Consider the following 26047-nt stretch of genomic DNA (forward strand, 5'->3'; position numbering starts at 1 on the left):
GACCTTGGTTAAGATACGAACGAAGCCTATGAACGAAGGAATGACATGGCCAACTGTGTTCAAGGCTAACTTAAATGTAATGAAAAGAAAATCTTACTTGTAAAAATGAAAAATCCGCTTCACGTACTAGTCTCAAGCTATTTGGTTCGATCCAGGAGTCCTCAGACAAAGCCGTAACACGAGAAAAACAGCAAACACAAATCGTAACGAAAACAAATATCGTCAGTGAGGCAAAAATCAATAAATTTCAATGGTAAATGTTCCATTTCTCGTTAAAGTCTCTTCGGGTTTGGTTGGATCCAAGAGTCGCAAAACAAAATTGTAATAAAAAAGAAGTAAACAGTCACAAACCAAACGATTTTTTTCAGCGAGGCTCAAATGGTACAATTAATCCCGAACGTTATGCTTTCAGCAAAGAGCTTATAGCAAACTGAGGCCGAGTATTAGCGTTTACTGAATATATGCGACAGCGCGCACATAAAAGATAGCTCCGGATTTAGTGCTGCAAATTTCGTCAAAGGTGAGGCTTCAAAGCTGCGGACAGATAATTTTCAAGGAGCTTAATGCAGTGAATTCTAGATGCCATTCCCTGTTTACACTCCTAATGAAATGTTACAACGGCCTATGAAATAAATTAAGTTAACTGACGCCATAAAAAATCGTTTGCCTACGCCAAACTTCCCTTATCCACAAATCTATATTCCGTAGGATTGTGGCCAAATTTTGTCTTCAACTTATTCTATCCAGTGAGATTTGCTCTGTTGTACGTTAGCATCATAGGCCTACAATAAGTAGTGTAAGCGAGATGAATGTATAGAAATAAGTCATGCATGAGCCTCTTTTTAGGTATATGAAATGACCCTTATTATTAACAGTTAGAAGTTATAATTATAGAAAGTGGAAGATGTAGCACAGTTTCTCTTCTTTCAAAAGCGAGGTTAAGGGATTTGCCTAAATACAGGTATTATCATAGGAGAATGTGTCATTGTTGTTTAAAGACATGTATGTAAAACATGAGTTGCCGCTTTGTATTACTGTATATAGTCCCCTTCTGTTTGCAGTATATACACCGGAATAGGGACCAAGTTATTATAAAGTGCTCTTCTCCCTCTATAACTCAGGTGCTGCAATTGTGGCGATTTCTTTTTTTCATCTGGTGTTGATTAACATGGCGACCTTTCAATGTGCAGATTGTGACTGATGATTCTAAATCTGGTTCAGGTTTGACTTTTTTCCTTTATCTTGAATTATGTTAATGTATTATTCTTTCTCAAAGTCAAGTTTAATAGTTTTGTACGTATTCAGCTTGAGATTTTGCTGTAATACCGTACTATGTCAAAGAGTCACTCTGCCTGTACTGTCTCTAACACTAAGGTTTCTGTTTAAGCCATATATATATATATATCCAGATCTATTTTCGACAAAAATTTTATTTACTCTCCCACTTCAAGACATGCCACGGTTTGTGTAATGAAGGCTAGCTTTTGAAAGAAGATCCAAGGTATTTTAATTCGTCTAGGTATGCCCACGTAAATAAAACCTCATCATCTACATGTAAGTGCAAAATGTTGGGCCAGTATTTAATTACTTGTATGGCAGGGCAGGCAGCTTGGTAGCTGGGCCTGAGTTCCCCCCGAACAGCATAATTACAAGATTTAGAATGCACCCTTTAAAATCCTTCCAATTTTTTTTTTTTTTGATTTGCGATTTATTATTTTCCATATGCAACTTGGAAAACCATTGTCTCACAAAAGCTTTTTTCTTTTAAGGTGGAGGGAATGGCACTAGCTCGAGGAAGATGGTGTTTGATCCTGGGGAAAGCGTTTGGTGCCCTATCATGCAACTTTTGTTGTTACAAACAAAATTCCTCTTTTTAAATTTTAAATTAAAACAAAATTTTAATTTAAAACAAATAAACACCATTTGGTAAAACATTCTTCCCAGCATTTGAAATTATTTATACTGAAAGCCTGTTGTACTTTCCGCAAACAAAACTAAATCGTCGGCATAAAAAGACCAGTAATAGACTTCCCGTCTACTGATGGGACTTGCTTTCTGATTCTTTCCACCTACAGATATTTGAAGTAGTTTAAATATAAGAGCAGGCCTTTTTCCCAGACAGTGCCGAAGGCCTTACTAAAATTTACAAAAAATATATATAGAACCGGTTATCCATGCCTTGGGGAATATGTTACTAGAAATTTAATTATAAATACTTTAGATTATTAGAGGTACTGTAGCCATCCCTGATTCCGCCCTGGTTAGCTATGGGGCATTCTTTTCTGCATAGAATAAAAATCAGTCTGTTCAATAAAAGTGGAATGTCATAACAACTGGGGATGGTAATGCAACAATAATTGTCAACACACTTGGATTACATGACTAATAATAGGGTACTATGTAGATGTCGTTCCAAATCTTAGGGTAGATTCTGCTCTGATATACAGCATTAAAAGTTTATGAAACACTGGGAGGATGATGATTTTACCAATGAGAAGTGTATTTAATAATACCCCCGTCACACTAGAGGCAGAATGAACAAGAATGCCGTCGGAAAGACAATTCTTTGTGCATTCCTGGATTTTCAAAGAGCATTCTAAAAATTCCGAGTGCATTTCAAATATTTTACCCATTCCTGTGGTCGGCCTGAATGTTAAAAACTTTCGAAGTGCATTCCAAGTGGAAAATTATCAAATGACATTTGAATAGTATTCTAAAAGCACTGTGACTGCATTCTAAATATTCTCACGGCATTCCGACAACTTTCGAAACATTCTGATCACATTCGAGGGATATTCGAACTGGCACGCGACTTAAGGCTCCCGTCGCACTTATTCGACACCAGCAGGAATCAAGCTGAACCAGCAAGAATTAATTAATTGAAAAATTCGTGCCATAATCGGGAGGGAATTTCAAATTGCAGTCAGAATATTCCGAATGAAATCCAAATGCCGTACGAGTGTGGTTTGACTGCTGGCCGAATACAGGCAGAAGTATGTAAGAAGGTTCCTCGAATGATGTATGAAGCGAACTCAAATGCAGTCAACTGCTCCCGGTATGGCTGACAATGATGGTTTGAAATATAAAGAATTCAAACAAAATGCAGCTGAAATACCTAAAATACTTAATTAAAATTACTTTCTAACATGTTTAGAATGTAACACGATGCCCAGAGTGTATTAATAACGCCACTGGAATGGTAACTGATCATAATGTTTCGAATGCTGTCGGAATGCCGTGAGAATATTTAGAATTCAGTCATAGTGCAGTTAGAATACTGCTCAAAAGCCATTCGATAAATTTCCTCTTGGAATGCACTTCGAATTTTTTTGACATGACAAAAAAATTCGAGCCGGCCACAAGAATGGATAAAAATATTTGGAATGCACTCAGATTTTCTAGCATGTTTTAAGAATGCTCTTCGAATATCCTGGAATGCACAAGGAATTGTATTTCCGACGCCATTCTTAATCATTCCGCCTCTAGTGTGACGGGGATTTTATATCCCGCCAGAATGTTTCGAATATGCCTCGGATGAGCTGAAATATTAATTTTGCCAGCAATTGAACTACACTAGTGCGCCGTTCAAAATATATTATGTATATTCTTACTGCCTTCTTACAGCATTAATAAATATTCCTAGTTTTCCAACTACATTCGAACTGCTTTTCACAGCTTATACAGTCGAAAGTGCATTCATCATTCCAGGCGAATTCAAGCGCATTCTGAGTATTCCAACGGTACTCTTACAATAATTAAGGTCAATTTAATTTTTTTTTTCCGAATATGGTGCGAATTTTTAAAAATTCTTCGTTCAGGCTCATTCTTCTTCATTCCTGCTGAATCCGAATAAGTGCAGTGACGGGGCCTTAAGCAGATAATACACTATATACATAAATACGGTGGGTGGGCATGTGCATTAATTAACCAAACGCTCATCGAATCTGAATTAGAAGGCGGTATTGAGAATTAAGTCAACCACGTGTTGCCTGTAAATATTATATTAACTTAAAGTCATAATAACTCTTCTTTTCGGCCAAAAAATGAATTTTCCTGGAGTAAACAACAATTTTCCCAAACTTACCAATGATTAATGAATCCATTTTTACATTCAAAGTTAGTCCCTGGTTTTTTTCTAAAAAGTTTGGTTTTTTGTTAAAATCTCTTAAGAGATTTTAACATAGTATAGCCATCAATGGAGGTCACGTGGTCCAAAGACAAGCTCAGATATCAGAATAATAGCTATAACTGCCGTTTTTGTGGTAAAACAGAATATATTATATTTCTATGAGTTATTCACAATGTTTTAATTGTGAAATATAGATCTCATACGAAGAGTTATTATCCCTTTAACTACATGTATAAAGATCAACCGTGTTTGTTTATTCATTTATTTTGAGCCCCCGAACAAGACAAACAAACCGACAGGAATATAATATTGGAGAAGTAACACCAATGAAAATTTTCGCAATGGTTGTACATGCATAAGGAGCAGTGGGGTTTGAAGCCTCGACTTCACGCATATCGCCGCTGGTTAATTGAGCTTCCAAAACAGTGATTTGGTTCTGAATGATGTTGGATTCTACGTGGAACTTTCCAATGAGCTCCGTCTGTGCATTTTTGAAGAATTCCGTGTGTGTTTCATTCCTCCAGAATTTTGCGAATTTTCCCAGGGATGAGGGTTCTAGCTTACCAGTGTAAGTTTAACTTTAAAAAGACATCCCATTGGTCTGTAGGCTGTGGACAGTCGCCTTCTCCACATGTAAGGACACATTCCGCATTCTATTTAGGCAACGTTTGATTTTTCGTGCAGCTTCTTTCGTTTTTTTTAACATTCCTTGCAATATTTAAGCCTTTTCTTCAAAACATTTAATAATTTTAGAAATTAGCCGCATGATTATAACAGCTTATTTCCTACGTTCTTATTCTGATCTTTTTAAGATGCTCAGCGCTGACTTAAGATGAAAGGCAGACTTCGCAGAATGTGGACCGCGGATCTACGATGGGAAATGAAACAAAAATTATTTACCCTAATTGATTTTGTGTTGTTTTAAACGTAATAAAGGAAGTGTCCATCTGTGTTACTGTGGTTCGTTTACAGAACATCCTGCACCGTGAAATTAGTGTTTAGCTTTTAAACACATATAACACACGTTTAGAACCTTAGGGCGTTTAAATATGTGTAAAAGCAGAACACGTATAGTTTTTCAATCTTCTCATAGAAAAAATACCAGATATATTTAGCAGTATTGCACATTAAGCTATGTGTTTAGCTCCACCAGTATATGATTAGGTAATAAGTTTATCGCAAGGCTAAACCATATTGGCTAACCACTTACCCTGCGTCGAACTGCTAAACTTATGGAGCTGCCTAACGCGTGGAGCAGCCTTCTCGGATACCTAAGGTCTTCCTTTCAATAACTTGTTACTATTTTGAATATGTTAATTAAGTGCTACGTAACTTTTGTCAAAATCCTGTAATTATACTTTGGAGAACCGTCGTACAACAATAAAGAATGTATCCTTATTTGTAAGGTCAGTCTCCATGCAAATTACCGTACCTTATCTTTCAACTATAATGCAGAGTATACTTTCTCTGATACTTCTCTTTAATCTTTAAACCATTTAATTCCTCTCTTAGGTATTTCCTTCGATTTGAAGAAACACTTTTTGAGTTGGTTTTTCTGAAATGCGCGCTGCGGAAGTAGATGCAGAATCGTACTGTTCAGCGATATCTGAAACTAACATTAGGTTCCCGACAAGAACAATAATTTCGAGAAAAACGACACCAGTTACTGTTAACGGTAATCTTCCTTTTGAAAGACGCAATATTATGTAGAGGACCCCATCCCTCCCCCAAACCGCATATACACAAATGATTCTAGTTATGAAGTGTCAGAATACAGCTTACGGTCTTTGAAAAGGATAAACAACGTATCAGTTGTGAGATATTCTATCACTTTGTTTAAAATGTAGCTGGCCTGAAACCCTCAAGTAAGAACAGCCAGTCATTAGAAAACTCAGGTTCTGCATATTTGGAGTCATGTCTATACGTCAATGTAACACATTTTATTCGAAATCTTATCGAAAAATTAGGAAACAAGGATAATAATCTGTTTGCTTTGTTACTTACAACATACTACTCGTCGATATTTCAATTCAGCCTTTGTGTGCAGCTCGATCGTACAACTTTTCTTGGTAGATTCTAAGAAATATGTATCAGTGCCTCAGTTCTTTCTTCAACAGTGGTAACGGTATACAGATAGCACGCCCGTTTGATTTATTTATTTATTTATTTATTTATTTATTTATTGTTTGATTGATTTTACTTTGTTCTAATCTAACTCAGCATAAGCTTTTCTTCACGCACCGCTCAGTTTGTTGAATTGAGTTATAATGATAAAAAAGCAGCGTTAAAGTGATAAGTTGTCGCCTTGTCACAGACTACGTGGAAATGCGTCATTTTATAACTTCGATGCCCTTGAGCGATTCTAGCTATAGTAACCACTTAAGAAGTTGAATGCCCGCAATTACTGGGTTTTCTTTTGTCTGGTCGAGATAAACGCTAATCCCCGGTCGCACCTCATCCCGTCACAATTTAACCGTTTCCCTCCCAGAAAATGATTCTGGTTTCTGAATGTCAAAATCGTTTTCTGCAGTTTCTGGTTCCCACAGTGGTCTTTGAAAAACAGAACTACTTTCTGGTTGTCAGGTTTGTTTTTCGAAAACCGACACGGGTTTTAAAGCAGCCAGGATTTTTTTTTTCAAAAAACAACATCGTTTTTGAAAAATCAAATAAAAATTTTACTCCAAACAGCAAAGTAAGGAGCCTGCAGATATTCTCCCAAGACCAACATGCTGTGTTCACGTCTTGCATTGGAGGCCATCTCATTGCCCCCCCCCCCCAAGACACACACACACACACACACACACACACACACACACACACAAAACAATTAGACCAAAAAACGACACTAGCTTCTCAGTGACAGAGTCTATATAACACGCAGGGGTTATATAGGTTAAATAAAAGTCAAAGAAAAGGCATGTGTTTTTCACTGGATCTTGGTTTATTCACATGGATTCACAAGACACGTAAAAACTAAAAAAGAAGAAAAGAAAAAGAAAATTACAACAATGTACTTACTAACGGTTATTTACGTGATCAAATTTACTTACTCAAAAAACTTATACATTTCAATAATCACCAATAATAAATAACTAATCATCAATAATCAATAATAATCAATAAACAGTATTAAAACTCACCATTTCTGCCATTCCTTTAAACTATAAATTTCAAGTAGAAATAACAGATTCAAAAGTATACTGTGTACAACTCCTACGGAGACACTGTGCTGAATGAAACAAAGTGCAAAACTCAGGGCACCACCCTGAATGAAAACTTGTCATTTATGCAAATGAATGACCATTGCATTAGTTGAGCCGGACACCCAGCTCCTCAATCTCAACTAAAGTAAACTAAACCTTACATACCGGCCACCGAAAGGCGATTTAATCAAGATTCAAAATAGCCTTTCTAATCAAATATAAACACCATTTAGTTGTCTCAAATAATGTTCTATGAAGTCACTGTCATTTTAATGCATTGCACATTAAACAAGATTTCCTTCCAATAAACACAGTTTTCGCACATCACGGCGAAAGCGTCCCTTGGCTGTCTTAACAATCACCTGGCGCACATGTCCGTATTTATCAGGAAAAGTTTCCTCTATCAGTCCTTTAGGCCACTGGCCGCGAAAGGCATTTTCATCAATAAGCAAAACAAAGTCACCTTTTTTAAAGTTCTTTGCTGGTCGGAGCCATTTCTGACGTTCTTGAAGCACTGGCAAGTATTCTTTAATCCATCGCTGCCAAAATTGGTCTGCAATTAACTGCGCATGTTTCCACTGTTCATTATATTGATCACGTTCTGTGAAATTGTCAGCGGACAAACAGGGATTCGAACGCAGCAACAGTAGTTGGTTAGGTGACAAGGTTTCAAGTTTGTAATAATGGTCTGCTTTGCGGATCAACGGACGATCATTCATGATTTTCTCAACTTCAGCAAATACAGTAATTAATGTCTCGTCATCCACCAATCTATTTCCCAAGACTGAACGCATGATTTTCCGCACTGATCTGATTAAACGCTCCCATACGCCACCTGCGTGGCTTGCATTTGGAGGATTGAAATACCACTGAATGTTGCGTCGTAACAGAGAATCACTGATTTTTTCTTGATTCCACTGCTGTAAAATGCGTTTTAGATCTGCTTCAGCACCTCTGAAATTGGTCCCGTTGTCACTGAAAATTTCACACGGCGGTCCTCGCCGACTAATGAAACGCAAAACTGCTTGAATGAACGAGTCTGATGACAGATTATATGATATCTCCAAATGAACTGCTCTAGTCGCCATGCACGTAAAAATGCAACCATAACGCTTATTTGTTCGTCTTCCGCATTTCACTAACAGTGGTCCAAAGTAGTCGACACCTACTGAATGAAATGGTGGCTTCCCTGGTGTCACACGACTTCTTGGAAGTGGGGCCATAACTTGACTGCTGGGAACTGCATTCCATCTTCGGCACACCATGCACTTGCGAATGACTTTTTTCACTGTTGACAATCCACGCGTGATCCAAAATTCTTGACGTATCACAGATAACACGTGATATGCTCCCACATGTCCTTCTTTAATGTGATAGTGTCGCACAATGATTTCAGTGACGTGATGATCATGTGGAAGAATTTTCGGGTGTTTCTGTGAAGTAGAAATTACTGCATTCTGGAGACGTCCTCCTACACACAGAATCCCATCAATTTTGATCGGAGATAGCTTGCGCAATGGGCTCACGTATCCCTTGGAATCGGGTTTTTTGGTCATTGCAGATGATACAACGCTGCACTCTTTGGGAAATGACTTTGTTTGTACATACATCACGATGGCATTAGTAGCAAGCGCGATTTCCTGTACTGTTAATGGTCCATTGTTTCTATCTACTGTCAATTGTCTCACGCGGGACAGTAAGTAGCGTTTGAAACGCAAAATCCAGGCAACTGATTTCTGTAAAGTATACCACGATGAGAAATGATGCAACAATCGCTCTACACCGTCCAATACTTCCGACGACGTAGTGACATGTACATGAGCTGATTTACGTTTCACTTCTCTGTCATTTTCTGGAATTTCATGTAGATTATCTGGTTGTTTCGGCCAGTGTATCTCGGGCTGATACAAGAAAGCTGGGCCATGTAACCAACGTTGTATGTCATCACCGTTATCACTTCTGAGCTGTATTCCTCTCGAAGCGTAATCTGCTGGGTTCTGATCTGAATCAACATGATACCACTGCGATGGGGATGAAACATCATGTATCATTTGTAGACGATTGGCAACAAAAACGTGGAATCTGGTCGCGGAATTCCGAATGTACTGGAGCACAATCGTAGAATCTGTCCAGAAAACAACACGATGAATGGGCAGTTGTAGCTCCTCCATCATTTGTTTGTGAACTTTCGCAGACAATGTAGCTGCTGTCAGCTCCATTCGTGGAACAGTCACTGTTTTCAGAGGCGCTACACGTGATTTTCCCATGACAATGTTGCAGTATACTTGCTGGTTAATATCAACAAACCGCAAGTAGGAAACAATGCCGTAGCCGGATAACGAGGCATCTGAAAAATGGTGAAGTTCAATGGACTGAATATCTGCTAATTGAGCTGATTTGTAGCATCTTGGGACTTCAATTGTTTGTGAATTGTCCAATCCTTCTCTCCACTGTGTCCATGCATTAAGATGCTCTGCAGGTAAGTCACTGTCCCACGCAATGCCTTCCCGACACAATTCTTGGAGTATCTGTTTAGGTTTGAGAATAAGTGGCGCTGCAAAACCCAGTGGATCATATATAGATGCAATAAATGACAAAATACCTCTGCGGGTATTCTTTACATCCCTTTCACGGACGCAGTATCCAAATGTATCCTTTTCTATGTTCCACTGTACGCCTAACGCATGTTCTATCGGCTGTTTGTCAAAGTTTACATTTCTGACTGACGGTGCTTGCTCCGCAGTGGGCACACTGGATAGAACTTCCTCCTGGTTCGATATCCACTTGGTCAGATGAAATCCACCTTTCTGCAGTAATGAGGTGAGTTGAGTGATCATCCTCTTAGCTTCATCGACGGTCTCTACAGACTTTAAGCAATCGTCAACATAGAAGTTTCTGTAGACAGTTTCAACGGTCTGAAAATCAAAGTCCTTTCCATGATCTTCTGCATTTTTGAGGAGAGCGTAGACTGTACAACTTGCAGAGGAAGTAGCGCCAAACACGTGGACTAGCATTTGGTATTCTTCTGGTTGTTTGCTGAGATCTCCTGCCGGCCACCATAGGAATCGTAGGGCATCACGATCATCAGGGTGCACTCTCACTTGATGATACATTTGCTCAATATCAGCAACAATGGCTATCTTCTCCTGGAGGAATCTAAGGAGAACTCCAATGAGTGAATTGGTTAAATCCGGACCCTGTAACAAGGAATCATTCAGCGAAACGCCTGCATATTTCGCTGCACAATCGAAGACAACTCTAATTTTGGACTTCTTTGAATTGATCACAGGGTGATGAGGTAAGTACCAAACAGAATTGCTGTTGTTATGCAGATTTCTGTGGTCAATCTTCTGAGCGTGTCCTTTATCAATATACTCCTGAAGAGCTTGAGTATACTTCTCACGTAGGTTTTCGTCACGCTGTAGACGTCTTTTGAGCAGATTCAAGCGCTTTTCAGCTGCTGGCTTATTATTGGGTAAGAGCTCGTCTGACTTCCAAGGAAGGGAAACTTGGTAATGTCCGTCAACAAACACCACGGATTCATCCATGATCCTCTTCGCTTTCTTATCTTCTAACGACATGCATTGGCTGCTGCTGACTGAAGACTCACTGAATTCACTGTTGTAAATCTTGCTTAGTTGGGTAGAAATGGAATCGCAGCCTCTCAGAGAATTATCACATCCGAGTACCTGGTCTGCATGAATGAAATTAACCGTGACGTCACCATCATTTGGTCTTTTCACGGGACCTAATATAGTCCATCCTAAAATCGTTCGGATCCCGTACGGTTGTTTCTTATCGCCTCGTCTCTCTTCTATGCGCCAATGAGCTTCAGGGTGATCATTACCGATGAGAATGGTAACTGTTTTGTCATCTAGCTCTGGCAGTTGGACATCTTTCAAATGGCTCCATTCTGAAATGTCGGAGTTATTTGGAATGTTCTTTTCACAGATGGGTAGTCTGTCGGTCGTCCAAACTTGATCTAGAATCAATCCTTGCTGGCTATTGATAGCTTTCACTTCTAGCTGTACTTCTTGCCCTTGGTTTACGCAACTTTCATCGTTAACTGTACTGACACTGTACTGGATAGATTTCCCTTTGACACCTAACTTTTCAGCTAAACTGTGTAAACATAAACTGTGATCAGATCCATTATCTAAAAATGCATAAGTTTCAATAATCGGTCCACCATTGCCGCCGCTCACAGTCACTGGGACAATCTGTAGACTGATTCTTCTTCCTGTCGCTACCGCAGCACTCTGGACTGCAACTACGGGGTCAGTAACAACAGACGTAGCGTTGGCACCAGGCTCACGTTGCAGTGCGGGGCTGTTGGCAGGTACACAGGGTGGGTGTAGTAACGCGTGATGTCGCTTGCCACATCCAGGGACTTGACACAATTGTTTCCATTGACACGTTCTCGCCGTGTGTGGAGGGTTGGACTGAAGACAATTGAAACACAGTTTGTTTTCCGACACAAAAATTTTCCTATCGCTGTAATTCATTCTAGCAAATTTAAAACATTGCTTGATAGTATGATTTCCAGAGCAAAACACACACGGGTCTCTCTGGACTGACGATGGCTGGGACTTGTTGGAGTTGCTTTTCTCGGCAGGGTGAACGTTAGTGGCTAGGGTAGTGGTCTTATAGGACGGGTTGTGACAACTGACCTTTGACTTAGGTTTCACATCCGGCTTGGATCCTACCAATTGTCCGAACCTTGTGTTGGCAATCTGTACCATTTCCTCCAGGTAATCTGAGAGATCCTTGAACTTGACCTCAATCCACTGATTTAACAATTTTCCGGAACGTTTGGCCCATCCAGCTTGGAGATATTGCGGTAATCGCCGGACCACTTTTTCCAGAGTATCCATAGAATTCAAATCTTCATAGTATCCCATCTTGGATGCTGTCATTTGGCACGTAGTCATGTCTCTTGAGAGCTTGGAGAGTCGTGTAACGTCTGACGCTTTAATGGGAGGACCTGTTACTATTTTCTCCAACATAGCTTTGATGATGATGTGTTTTTGTCCGAAATGAGTCTGTAATATGTTTCTAGCCTGTAAATAACCTTCCTCTGGTTCAAGTATGACACAGCTTTTTATGGCTTCTTTGGCTTCACCTGTGCAGTACTGTATGAGGTATGACAGTTTACTTCTAAAGTCTGGTACTCTTTGTTCAATATTAGTCTCAAAGTTTCTTATGAAAGTCGGGTATGATACGGGATTACCATTGAAATACAAGTACTCACGTTTGGGCATTTCTTGGTTCAGCGTGATTTCTTGTAAAGCTCGTTGTTGTTGTTGAAGTAAGTGTGCTACTTGGTCATTCATGGTAAGCTGACGCTGTTGCTCTATGGTAGACGTACCTATTGACTGCGCCGTCATAGGTGTATATTCCGTTGCATGGGGGTTAAATGTCATCGCTGGATCTGTATGGGATGGCACACTGTACGGTTGCTGTAGCTGTGACGGTTGTGACGACTGGGCTGCCGTAGGGAACTGCTGTGGTTGACTTGTCCTTGACATCGGTTTCGGTTGAGTAGGCTCCGCCTCATATGATACTCCTAATTGCTGAAGCTGTTGCGTGGAATGCGGGTGATGTGCATTCATGCGTGACCGCTGTTGCTCACTCTGCTGTTGCTGTTGTGCACTGATATGTTGATGAGAAACATGATCGGAATTTGTCAGATTATGTGCATCAATAGTATCAACGTTACCTTCTTCCATGGAATTAAAGTAGCGATCAATCGTGAAGTTGTGTTCCGACAAAGATTCGTCTTCCTGAATTTCAGCCTCAATTTCCCGCCGTCTCACCTGGGCTCGTAGGGAAAGCATTCTCATTTCGTCTTTTAGCTCTTGCTCACGATACCGACGCCTTAGTGCAGTTTCCGCTTCTTCGAATTCCAACTGAGCATTAGCAATAGCGAGTGCTGCTTTTGTTCTTTGGGATTCCGATGCCGAACGCAAACTGTTGGTTCTGAATCGTCTATGGGTTAGTCCGAAATCTTGTAAGCTGCCGTGGTACGCCATGATGGAAATTTCCGTGGGATGATTGAGAAATGTTTTTACTTTATATAACACGCAGGGGTTATATAGGTTAAATAAAAGTCAAAGAAAAGGCATGTGTTTTTCACTGGATCTTGGTTTATTCACATGGATTCACAAGACACGTAAAAACTAAAAAAGAAGAAAAGAAAAAGAAAATTACAACAATGTACTTACTAACGGTTATTTACGTGATCAAATTTACTTACTCAAAAAACTTATACATTTCAATAATCACCAATAATAAATAACTAATCATCAATAATCAATAATAATCAATAAACAGTATTAAAACTCACCATTTCTGCCATTCCTTTAAACTATAAATTTCAAGTAGAAATAACAGATTCAAAAGTATACTGTGTACAACTCCTACGGAGACACTGTGCTGAATGAAACAAAGTGCAAAACTCAGGGCACCACCCTGAATGAAAACTTGTCATTTATGCAAATGAATGACCATTGCATTAGTTGAGCCGGACACCCAGCTCCTCAATCTCAACTAAAGTAAACTAAACCTTACAGAGTCGTTATTTCGATTGTATTAAATCAAACTTAGTCCAGCCTACAGCAAAACGAGTCACCCTGTTAACCCTCCACCCCACCGATCTTATATATTTGATCCTTATACATGTACAACTTGATACCCAACCCAGCTGCTGCAGTAAAGGCCCTCTGTGCGTCATAGATTTGGCCTCCCAGCACAGCGGTTGCATCTGTCACAGCGAACGGCTAGGAGAGACCGTGAAACCCTGCCCAACTAAGAGGTATACAAACGTATACTCCAAACAGCAAAAAAGATTCCCAGGGACCTCTAGATATCCTGCCCGACCTAGTGTAGACAACATGCCTTGGAGGCCAGCCCCCCTCTCCCCTCCACATCCCGTCAAACATACACACATAAATTTTTCTAGCAACTAAGTATATTACTGTTAATTTACCACGTTACAGTAGGAAGGAAGAACGTATACTCTCTTGTTACTAGAATGTTTATTCGTGCATTCTTCATTTTACAATTACAAGACTTCTTATCTTATCATGTCACAATCCAATGCCAAGATGCATCAACCGGTTTCTCTGGTTTTCCAAAACTTAACAGTCTAACCTTTTCTTCAGTCTACATTCACTTATTTGGTAATGGTGAGATGTTTTACGCTCTTACACAATATCTTTTGTTATTCTTTTTCTCAATAATTCTTTATTTAAAGCGAATTATGAGCTTTCAATCAAATTAAATCAAATGCCTAATGCGATAATATTGTTATAATTGACCTATGTTCTCAATCTGTATGTGCATATTTTCCTCCATCGCATCATAAAAGAATGATTAACCTTTATGCTGTTATATTTTATTCCCCGTTAGTTGCTCACTTTGATTCTTTTATCCACACTCTCTGGCTCATTGAAATAAGACTCAAAGTCATTGACTGTTAAAATAATTGTTTTCATTAAAACAACAAAACAATGGTTATTGATTTTCATTGCGATAAAAGTGTCAGAATCGTTTTTGAAAAACGACAATAGTTTCGAATTGCTAGGTTCCTTCTTTAAAAATAAAAAATTTGAATATTTTCTTGAGTTAATAGAATAAAAAAAACATGCGTCCTACACCAACAAAACATTACATCACTGCTCAATATTGCGATTTATATAAGGGTAGGATGCAGGCCCGTAGCCAGCAATTTCAAAAGGGGGGTTCTTTTTCTGAAAAAGTGGACCTTTTTCCATAAAAACTTCATGATCCTAGATCAAATTTTACCCAGAGTGGACCCTAACCCACCAAAAGGCGAACCCCCCCGAACCCCCCCTGGCTACGGGCCTGGGATGTATGTTAAGCATATACAAAAACACTAAGTCTTAAAGTTGCGTATCTATCACCCTGCATACAACCAAATGGCATCACTGTACACAAGCTAGAGTGGGTTCCTAACGGCTTTTCTAGATAAAGTACATTATATATGTGTTTCCAAAGAAAATTCACTGAAAATACAAAAGTTATATTGTTATAATAGGTTGATCCGCTAGTGAACAAGTCAATAGACTAAAAAAAAATTGTCACTGAAAATGTAAATCTTAATAATTAGTTTATAACACATACACACACTAACAAACAAAAACATAGATTTTAATTTGTATTAAAACACGAATTCAAAGATGAATCATCATTAGACAAGTACATGGCATAATATTTGCATGAATATATGTGGCTACCATGTGAAAAATCTAGGCAATTAAATCAACAGCTACATAGCAGCGCCCCCTTTAATGAATATCATATTTAACGATCAAAACACTCTATATTTAATACGTGCCCCATTAATACAAATGCGGTAACTTGTTCTGCCTCTCCAGAAAAGTCATTTGTAAACATGTTTGATGACAATTAACACCATCACACAGCAGTTTCTTTTCGGTTCAGTAAATCCTTTATATCATGCATCTGATCCCTCCAGACTTTTATGGCGATTTCCCCGGAGAGACAAGCCCTCATGGTCTTCTCCCAATATGCCTCCAAGGTCGGGTCCATTTTACCAGTTTCAAACTCTGGGGGGAAGTTGCCCTGCCTAATGCCGGCAATGAAGTCTCCAACTACAAGATTTCTGTGGCTTTTGTGCACATGTTCATTATGCCATATCTCCCACATCATGAGCCCAAGGGCGTAGATGTTGGCATCAGCATCGTAAGGTTTGGTGCCATCGAGGACGCTGTAGGGGAGATAAACCATAGACCCTATGGGGGAGTTGGGATCTGGGGGTGGCATCGTGACAGGTTTGCTGATGTTCACTAACTTCACGGTTTTATCCCGCCCAGCCTATAAAAAATATAAGGGATCGTTCAGAATGAAATTGGTCGCAACAGCTCACTTACTCCTCGGGGACCCTCGCTGAATGCAATCAGATTAACAGACTAACACGCCTCCTCTTGACGTTGAGTAAAATACGGAGAATGAGTACGCCAGTCACGTTAGAAAAAAAGAGGATTAAGCAAGTGCTACCGTGAAGTTAATGTGCATGAACTATTGCGACCTAACTCCCCTAAGTGAACAGGTATGTGTGTAAACAGGTATGTGTAAAATTTCTAGTAATTTCCTTTACATATTACTAGGCGATTCTCCATCCCGCCATACAACTATATCTTTCTTTTGGAATATCATTACACATTACACACGGTCAATTCCACCATGTGCACCAGATTCCAGGACAATCCCCCCCCCCGATAATCCCCCCGCCCAGACAATACTCCCCGGACACCCCCCTCCCCCGAGTTGAGTACAAGTAGAGAAAGTATTATTAAATATTTAATCAAAGTATAACCAGGTAAAGGTGGGGTAAACATATGAACAGTTCAACAGGTAAACATTTTTTAATTCTTTTTCTTTTTGTACGGCGGGAAGTGAGTAGGTGGATAGTTGTCAATCAATTAAAAGTGACATATAATCAAATGGATACCTGTATGAGTGAGAGAATATGTTTACCCAACCTCTCCCTAGAGATGCACCCTGGTGCAAGGCTTACTTAATCAGGGGGACGGATATTTTAGCAATTAAAAGTAACACTAAATTCATCTAAATGTTACCTGGATGTGTGAGATCATTTGTTTACCCCACTTTACCTGGAGATATACTTTGATAAGATTTTTAATAAAATTTTCTTTACTTCTATTTCTGAAATTTCCTGTACTTGTATTACATGAAAATAATTTGTTTAATGAATTAAATATCTTCTATCTTTGAGATGCATTATCACACTAAGAAATATCCATACAATAGATGAATAGATTTGAGCTTCATACTCTTTACTTTATATTTGAATATAATTATTTATTCTTCGGGGGGGGGGGGTAGTCCGGGGGGGGGGGAGATTGTCCAGGGAGGAATTGTCAGGGGGGAACTGTCCGGAGGGGGGGGGGTTGTCCTGATACCTGTACACCTTATCTTGTACAAGGTTGTGAGTTCGCGACTGTTTATTTGTTTCTTGTAATGCTCTTTGCGCTCTGTGTCAAAAAGCAACAAAATCAAACTAAATCACAAGAGAAAGGAGAATTCAAGATAAAATTTGATATTTCTTTTTTATAAATACTCACGGTGATCATTACTGTATCCATAGACAAATCCAAACAGACGAAGCCGTTCTTGTGCAGGTAGGCCAAGGCAGCCGCCAGTTGGATTAGACAATCTATCGGTTCTTTGAGTAAACATTGGACCAGCTGACCCGGGACGACTTTTCGACTACCCTTGCCACTGCTGAGGACCCTCAAACTGGTCAAACGCGGGATCAAGATAAGAGATGGCAGTTCAGTTGTGGGGTCCAAATAAGTACCCAATATGGTGGGAATGAATCTCCTCTTTTGTTGCTTCATTTTTCTGGAAAAAATAATTTGTTCTTGTGTTATGTCCTATTTAATGTATGGTGCCAGCCATAAATCTCTACGATTAAGAAAGAAAAAACTAAACTGAAGTAAACATAGAGAATGTTTAAGACAAACAAGAGTTAACTTCTTATTTCTACACACCTCATTTCAATGATATCTTCACGTACTTGCTTTTCACATGTAGCCCCTTTATATCGTTTTACAGATATTTTGAGGGATTGACCCTTTGGAGATTTTAAGATGGCAGAGAAAACTTCAGTCCAGTTTCCTTTATATGACGTTGGTCCTTTAACAAGTCTGATGTCTGCTTCCACATCTGTCTCGTTATAATCGTACGATAAAAGATGTGTAATAGCAAAATCTTCCAGCGCACGGTTAACTCTGGTAAACTTCTTGACGACAGGGTCATAGGTGTCGATGAGCTGCTCTTTAGACCGTTGATCTTCTTTAATGGACTGCATGTACTTTCTTGTTGATGATATAAGCTGTGGAATGGACTCGCGCATCATCTGTAGATGATCCCTGGCTTCTTGGAGTTGAGCATCGACGTAGGCCTTTGTAACATCACGCTTAGCCATTATTTTCAAAGCCTCGGATGACCTATCTCGAAGAAATTCACATTTCTTCTGGTCATATTGTTTTAAGATTTGTTTCTCTTTCCTCTTCCTCACATGTTTTTTTACGTCAACAAAAAGAAATGCCGGTGACGCAAGAAGCATACCCAACGCACCAATGGGTAAAATGATAGGTGAAAATAAGCCGAGTGCAATTTTTTCACCTAGGTTAAAGTCTACAATTGACATTTTGTTCACCTCATTGTCCATTAGGTCTTGTAATTCCATATAGGCTGCCAAATCTCTACTTTCACTGGAATCTGTTTCCGAGGACCGTTCCAGCATGTTTTCAATCATGCGCAGCTCAGATTCAATTAACTGGAATTCTCTAGTGAATTTTTTGAACAAGTCTTTCTTCAGAGTTTCAAAATGTTTTTCGTCCGTTTCCCAAGACCTGATGGCATCAATGATTCTTTTACAGATGGCATCTTCTATTCTTCCTTCTAAATAGTTCCAACTAAACCCATAAGGAGCTTCGGCATTGGTCCAAGAGGTAACTTGAGCACAGACAGGATCGCTGCTAAGATATTTAGATAAAGAATCAGTAATGGTTTCACATTCTTTATAAAGATGTTCGTCTAGTTTTTTCAAAATTTCTTCCGACTTTTTCTCAAGTCTGTCCAGCCGTTTCTTCTGGGAGTTGTGCTGAGCCTCAAGTTCATCCCTTGTCAAATTGGCAGAATGAAGATACTGCTGAGCACAATCTATAGTGCGCTCTACCATATGTTTGCCCCATCTAAAATAAACATAGTATAAATAACCTCTATTATGAAAAATATTTTAAACAGCCTCAGGAACTGGCTCAAAATCAGCGCGCTATATAAAAATGTAAACGCACATTACAAATAGATATTGTTTATTAACATAATGTTAAATTGGGTGTCGTATTATTACTCAGGAACACGGAATGAGTTTACTTTAATAAAGAAATAAATAAACTGAAACACACCGGTGCACATGCTCCGTCCTTCTTTGCAAACTCACTGGAATCAGGCCCTTGATGCCTCTGACCAGCCGCCTGTAGTCGTGAGTCATGTACCCAGCCTGACTGTGCTGCCACGCCATTTTAGCAGAAAGGGTAAATATCTGCTTTGATGAATCCATGGGCCGGTTCCAGCCCTCACTTACTGCCAAATGTACGTTCTCTAAAGCCTTTTCCCTTGCGTCCTCTGGCACCAGATCCCAGCGGTTGCAGACAAAAATAGCACAGCCAGGGTCAAATATTGGCTCTCCAGCAGTATCCTTCATATCTTGAAGTTGCCGGAGCAATTTTTGGATCTACGGAAAGAACATCAGATAAATAATAAGATAAAGATGCTATCATATGGTCTTTGCACACTTCAAATCATTTCATTTATTCTCTCATCTTCAAACGAGAAAGAAAAGGCTATCACACATATTAGATTAAATGGAACGTGTTGGAAGTGAGCTGAAAGTAATTTTTGAAAACAAATATTATTTTTAAATTATTAAAATGTTTAAGTCAATTTAGCGAAAATATTATTCCTGACTGTTGGTGGCCGTTTAGGATTTTAAACAGTAAAAATGAAATCAGAAAAACTTCTAGTGAACACGTGAGCTGGGATAGTGGTATAAGGCTTGTTAATGAGTATTTTATATACACTTTGACCAAAAGACTGATCAGGCCTGGCTCAGCTCCTCTCGTTTAGTCGGCCAGTCCTCTTTCCTTCTTATTGCACAGCCTAGAGCATCTCAAAAATGCTCTATGGGATTCGAACAAGGAGAAAAGGCAGGCTTGTCTATTTGCCCGGTAGGCCATTGAAGAATTGTTGCGTTCTTTGATCCCGATGAAGCTTGTTGAAATAGAAAAAAGACCAAATTGGCTTGGTTTGATGATGGTTCGACCTTCATTATGACTACTACCGTTGGCAAGTTCTAACCCAAAAAGTATTGAGCAAACCTACTAGTATCCCAAAATTGACATGGAACAAGGAGTCTTATATCAGTACTATGAAAAAACAACTACATTTTATCAGAAAACCAAACGTGCACCTAGTAACGCACGTGAAGGCAATGAAGTTGATGGGTCCATTGTAATGTGGGTTCTTCTGTTAGGTGAAGAAAATTTTGTCTGAGTCCTCTGAGAAAAATCTGACAACTGTTCTTTGACTACCCATCTGGTAGAGCATACGATCCTTCCAGGTTGTAGTCTTAGGTGGGAAACCACTGCCGATGACTGATCACACATATTTCTTTGACCTACAGCTGGATGATATTACGATTTATCTCAGGAAGCTACAGTATCTACTTTTCACACCTCAAGCCTTAAACAAATCAAGGACTATATCCAATGAAGATCTGTTAAAACAAAACAACCGGAGAAGCGTTAGTAAAGTCATCAGGAAAAGGAGATGGAAATGGTTTGGCCAAGTTTCACCACAAAAGTAACCATGTACTAGACACCAGAGGGACACAGAAAAAGAGGCAGACCTAAGACCACGCGGAGGCTGAAACAACTGAGGGAAACCCGGGGAATCATTCAACACCTAGCTCGTGACAGAGCGCAGTGGGGGATCTTTGTCGGTGCCCTAGACGCCTGACTGCGTGAAAGGATATAGTAGTAGTAGCAGAATTGACAACCTATAACAGCACTAGACAAAACTGACATGCGACTCCAACTCCAACTCAAAAATGCACGTGACCCATCATATCATTCTGATAAGATATGTCACATAACCATAAGGTTATCAAATCTAATCAGCACTTTTGTATTAGGAAGGTGATTATCACACTTATACCATTGTGACGATAGTTAAGCTATTTTCATATTTCTGACAATTATTACGGTACACTTTGAAATTAAATCATCTCTTGTTTTCGAAATATTCCATTATTTTAGCAAAGGAGTAAGAGGGCTAATATATTTGTATGGTGACTGGTGGTCACTTAAAGGAAGTTCATGTTCACCCCGCAAGGGCTCTTCGCAACTTTAAGTATGTTGATTTGAATATTTTTAAGCAATACACACTCAAATGCTTTTAATGCAATTTTGTCTGGGGAAAACTGAGCAAGTATATTGCCAGCAATATTATTGGAGAATTTAGAAAAGCTTTGAATACAATATCAGTGCAGTTTACTTACCCTATCTTCTTGTACTCCGCCTGACTTATCAGTCATAATGACGTAAATGAAGGCAAAGACGTCATTGTTGGCAATGAAGTCAAGAACCACGTCATCCATGACACCACTCTCACCAATACCAGGGCTGTCGATGATATACACACCACTCTAAGGGTATAACACCATTTTGTTTATGTATTTTGTGGATACTTAATGTGAAGGCATCATACCTTTGACAGAAAGTTTAGCAATTTTCTGTGAAATTACATGTATATACCAGTTCCCAATTTAGTTTCATGTCACAATTTTGCACGGACAGAGAAGTAGATCTCTAAAAAAACACAATCTATACATCATTTTCCATATGCCCTGTCTTTATGAAATACGTCATTACCTTTAACAGTTCAAACGGCAAATAAACATCAACAGTGCACTTTTCCAGTTCATCCTCCCTCGCTGCACCCTTAGGGAATAGAACAGGCTCCAAAGCCGAGCACAAATCATCAGGCTTCTTTATGGGGACTTCTGACGACTTTCTGCTGCCGTCAGCATAGTGTGTCACTTTGAATACTCTAGGTTCTTCTCCATACTTTATTCTTGTTATCGCAGCTGTACAGCTTAGATGGGCTTCCGGTAGGATCTTCTTGCCAAGGAGAAGGTTCAAAAGCGTGCTCTTCCCCGAAGAAGTTTCGCCTAGATTGTGAAAAGCCGTGTATATGTGAAAATATATATAATAAGGTCAAAGTGATAAACAAACAATCAAATGTAAAAAGCAATGTTTATTACATAAACGAATGAACCGATAAAATAATGTGAACAGGAAAGATTAATTTTAAAAAAATTAAAAATTAATGACCCAATCTAGAAACATCATATAGATAAAATACATGTATTTATTATCAAATATGCCTATGCATGCGTGTGTAATCATCGGATATTGTGATTGTGTTCCCTTTTACAACTGCACATGTCATAATACAGTTGAGCTCAGAAAAACGCTCCCGGTTGTTATCCGTCCGTTACTCACTTGTTAACAGCAATAATTATAAGGTATTAGAGCTGACATGTCTGGGGATAACACCCCATGCTCCAATGGGTAGCTCAACGACTGGCTAACGATAACACAGTTAGCAAACATGTATTGTGTTCATGTAATACAATCCATTCATAAATGAAAAAAATATCGCTACCAGTTAAGTGATAAAGCAACTGTTACTTTTGTTAACATCTAATTTATTCTGAACTCAATAGTATATATAATTTTAATGACATATTAGCAGAGGAAGAGTATTAAGTGCCCAATAATTTGATTATAAACAATGAGTTGTTTGATTAATAACTCCTACCTGCTACAAGTATTGGGCAGTTACCAGTTTCGAGCATGGTGATCCTTTTACGCACGTTTATGTCTGCGCTCTCAGATACAACATTCTCAGCTTCCAGTCTCTTTAAGATGCTCAAGTCAAGTAATTGTAGGGACTCCTTAATGGTTTTAAAGATCGACTGAAGTGCATTTCTTCTTTGCGTATCATTCTCTCGTAGTTCAGCGAAAACATCAGCAGCCTAAAATTATATATTTAAATAAACATACACAGTAACTTTTGCACCCTGGTGTCCAACAACATATTCAATATTCCCAACTGGTATAAGGAAAACGAGGATCAACTGCTCCACGTATCAAATATGGAAGACCCTGCATGAAAGAAGACCAGACAAATCCGCAGATAGGCTCCCCGCCTCCACACGCGCCATTAAACGATTTAATTCCCTAGCCCAAGGTTTAATTGCTGGACCTCTGCAAGGACGGCGCATGTGGAGACGCAGAGACCATTAGCGGATTAGTCGGGTCTTCTTTCATAAAGAGTCCGCCATACTTGATCCGTGGATCAGAAGACCCTCAGGTTTTTCTATTCTGAATGGCCTCTATGTTTACAAAACAAAAGCAAACAAAAGTAAACGTGGGTATATTTGAATAAAAAGAAAGACATAGACTATACCTTTTCCAATCTGGGAACTTGAGAGTGTTCTGCCTCGAAATGTAAGCGAAGCCTTTCTTTTAGATCCTGTAGATCTTCAATGTCGTCAGTGTATATCTCATAACGATCGCAAATATCAAAGGCCTCCACGGAGTCGTTCAAAGACTCGATGGTGTCTAGAGTTATGTCAGTTATATTTGCCATTGCTGCTACCGCCTCTTATTTCCAAGTATTTTGTGTTTTCTGTTATAACCTAAAAATGATAAAGATGTGAATGGGTCGGTGTTTTTAAAAGAGAGAAAATGCACTATTATCTGTGTCAAAATTAGATTAAAGGATTTCTGGCCTTGAGAGTAATACAAAAATGCTGGTGATTATGGTGATTATAATAATACTAATAATAATCATAATAATAATAATAATAGTTTATTAGGTAAAATTGGAAACCTACGGTTGAAGTTGTACAAAGTATGTTTAAAAGAAAATCGACAATAAACTTTAAATCATAAAGCAATATATGTGGTGTTTCGCCGAATTTGCAAATTTCGTAAATGGAAGTATCATCAACATCTGGACAACAAGTTTTTCAGGTCATTGATCATTGCAAGGAAAAGAGTTAGGCCTAATTTAGTACCCTGAAGCACTCCTCCAACCAATCAGAATTAAAGCTACTGCATTTTACTCGCAAAGAAAGGAATAAATCCATCGTCTTTGAAAGTCTGGTATCACTTGAATTTCTAATTTTTTTCATTTAGATATTGTGATCAATCCTTTTGAAAGCCTTAACAAAATTTAAGAATAACACCTGACCATAAGACTTTGTTGTGGGGGATGATTCAAGTCCTCCTATAGTAATTTATGTGTCAATTTAACTAGGGCATGGGAAGTTGAACGGGCACGCTGGAAACAAGATATCAAAATCGTCAAATAGGGGCGTTAAGGCATTAATTTCTAAAGAGGCTCTGTGTTGTATTCAGATCCATTGACCCATCAAGGTAACAGCCGAGTCTGTCTCTTTGTCACCTTGGTTATCACTATGGCAATGCAGTCGAGGTCAATCGATTATACGACAAGCGTTGTGCATTGAAAAGAGGAGTTATATGGCGTCATATCATATATCTGGGACCCAACAAGCATATACACTTGTATTTGTGAATCTTAGCATACATGTGACTGACTTAAATCGCAGATAGGACTATTCTAGTTCTGCTGAGGGTGAAGATATAGCCTACTAGTTCACTAACACCCCCTGGTGGTTTTGTTGTTGTTATGCGTTTTGTTGAGACCCTCACTTTACAGAAGGGAGCAAATAGGCTGGGGGCTTAAACAATGATTCAATTTCGACGTGAACATTATTCGCCATTCTGCTGCAAAACTTCAAAAGGCATGTGTCAATGCATTACGATCACGTGGTATAAGTGTAATGTACATCTAGATTACCACGCAATCTGTTGGGCAACATCATTTGTTCAAAGAAAAAGCAATGATTCGCCCCCAGAAACTGAGGTCGGCGAAAAAAAAGAGATTGAATCCAGAACAGCAATATCTGAGTATAGAGCAATAAAAGTAAGACCCCGTTTCTTAACCAAGATCGACATAGCAAGATCGACCCATCTCCGAAGGGTTTCTCGTTTAATTGCATTCCGCTTAAGCGGCTCTGATATCTGACACACCTACTGAAGCTATTAGGGGGTAAACAACTATCGTTAAACAACTTCAGTAGGCGTGCTAGACATCTAAATGACTGAAGCTGAATGCAATTTAGCGAGAAACCTGTTGGATCTGGGTGGATCTTGCTAGATCGATCTATGTATTGTAACGGTGTCTAAAATACGTTTTGTAGGCATTTTTCATGCACTTTATATCATTATGACCACTTGATAGAATCCCGTCATTTTAATATGTATTAAAAAACACAATATGAATTACATGACGTGACTTTAACCGAAAAACCTGCTTATGTCCATTGTATTGTCAGACTGCGTTATCCACGTGCAAATAGGGTCACTGGTTAATTTGTACGTCAGTTAATGTAACAGGATCAGGCATAAAACTTACCTTTGCTGGACATAACGTGGATTAAAACGGAGGGTAAAGGAACTCCACGATGTAATTCTTTTCGGCGAAGCGACTCTCTTCCAAGAATGTGCGACTTCCATTAAATCGACCCCCAGATCAGCTGCCATCATTTGTATAACAATAATGTAGGTCAAAGATGTTTTTGCAACGGCACATCCAGGTGTGCTTGAAAAATTGATAAATATACCTATTTTGTATAGTCTGGGCGTTGTCGTTGTGGAGAAAGAAGGATCTCAGGTGGGGAGAACATTACTAAGTTTAGCTGTAGTATAGGCGATACCTTCTATTAGCGTCTTAAAAAACAGGATCCATACTGCTTTTGTCTTTGTCGACCAACAGGCAGGTGAGTGTATACGCCGCATGCATCAAAATGACACTGTTTTTAGAAGGGCGGGAAGACATTTTTCTTCGATTATATGTGTCACAGGCCAGATCACAGTATAGTACACTTCTTAAGTGACCCAGACCACATCCCAATTTGGTCTTTGCATTGTTAACAGCATAACGATGTTAAATGGCCAAGTAATTTACAGGTGAACTGCCAGTT

The 26047-nt window shown here is 39.1% G+C and overlaps 2 protein-coding genes and 1 long non-coding RNA gene across 6 annotated transcripts in view; 1 reads left to right on the top strand and 2 right to left on the bottom strand.

The window, feature by feature from the left end:
• Positions 1-26047, top strand: part of LOC147761246 (uncharacterized) — a 381866-nt gene that overhangs the window by 161896 nt on the left and 193923 nt on the right. The gene's annotated exons all lie outside the window — the stretch shown is intronic.
• LOC106173924 (uncharacterized) lies at positions 7050-13897 on the bottom strand. 3 transcript variants are annotated; one of them, XR_015335149.1, is made up of 2 exons: positions 7270-13897; positions 7050-7102 (listed from the first exon to the last, which is right to left on the bottom strand). XR_015335149.1 is itself a non-coding variant. In XM_087015753.1 (2 exons), the coding sequence occupies exon 2, from the start codon at positions 13362-13364 to the stop codon at positions 7617-7619; it is 5748 nt and encodes a 1915-aa protein (XP_086871879.1). In that variant the 5' UTR covers positions 13365-13511; positions 13679-13897; the 3' UTR covers positions 7050-7616. The 3 variants fall into 3 exon arrangements, 2 of the variants coding, with proteins under 2 accessions (XP_086871879.1, XP_086871880.1); XM_087015753.1 differs by having other exon boundaries at positions 7050-13511; positions 13679-13897; XM_087015754.1 differs by having other exon boundaries at positions 7050-11774; positions 12003-13897.
• Positions 15744-25711, bottom strand: LOC106158569 (uncharacterized). 2 transcript variants are annotated; one of them, XM_087015833.1, is made up of 9 exons: positions 25480-25711; positions 23443-23674; positions 22792-23008; positions 21840-22138; positions 21467-21613; positions 19314-19642; positions 17892-19100; positions 17463-17742; positions 15744-16191 (listed from the first exon to the last, which is right to left on the bottom strand). In XM_087015833.1, exons 2-9 carry the CDS (start codon positions 23623-23625, stop codon positions 15772-15774), a joined length of 3084 nt encoding a protein of 1027 aa, XP_086871959.1. In that variant the 5' UTR covers positions 23626-23674; positions 25480-25711; the 3' UTR covers positions 15744-15771. The 2 variants fall into 2 exon arrangements, with proteins under 2 accessions (XP_086871959.1, XP_086871960.1); XM_087015834.1 differs by having other exon boundaries at positions 23443-23664; positions 25476-25711.

This window comes from Lingula anatina, chromosome 6, assembly GCF_051362555.1.
Source record: "Lingula anatina isolate TDL-2025a chromosome 6, LinAna3.0, whole genome shotgun sequence".
Classification (NCBI taxonomy): domain Eukaryota; kingdom Metazoa; phylum Brachiopoda; class Lingulata; order Lingulida; family Lingulidae; genus Lingula; species Lingula anatina.

Bases quoted from the DNA above. Each gene is read 5' to 3' on its own strand.
- LOC106173924 (XM_087015753.1), bottom strand. From the start codon at position 13,364: ATGGCGTACCACGGCAGCTTACAAGATTTCGGACTAACCCATAGACGA.
- LOC106158569 (XM_087015833.1), bottom strand. From the start codon at position 23,625: ATGGCAAATATAACTGACATAACTCTAGACACCATCGAGTCTTTGAAC. The intron at 22,139-22,791 runs GTAGGAGTTATT...TTCACAATCTAG, and splicing joins CTGCCCAATACTTGTAGCAG to GCGAAACTTCTTCGGGGAAG. The intron at 21,614-21,839 runs GTAATGACGTAT...TTATACCCTTAG, and splicing joins TGCCGTTTGAACTGTTAAAG to AGTGGTGTGTATATCATCGA.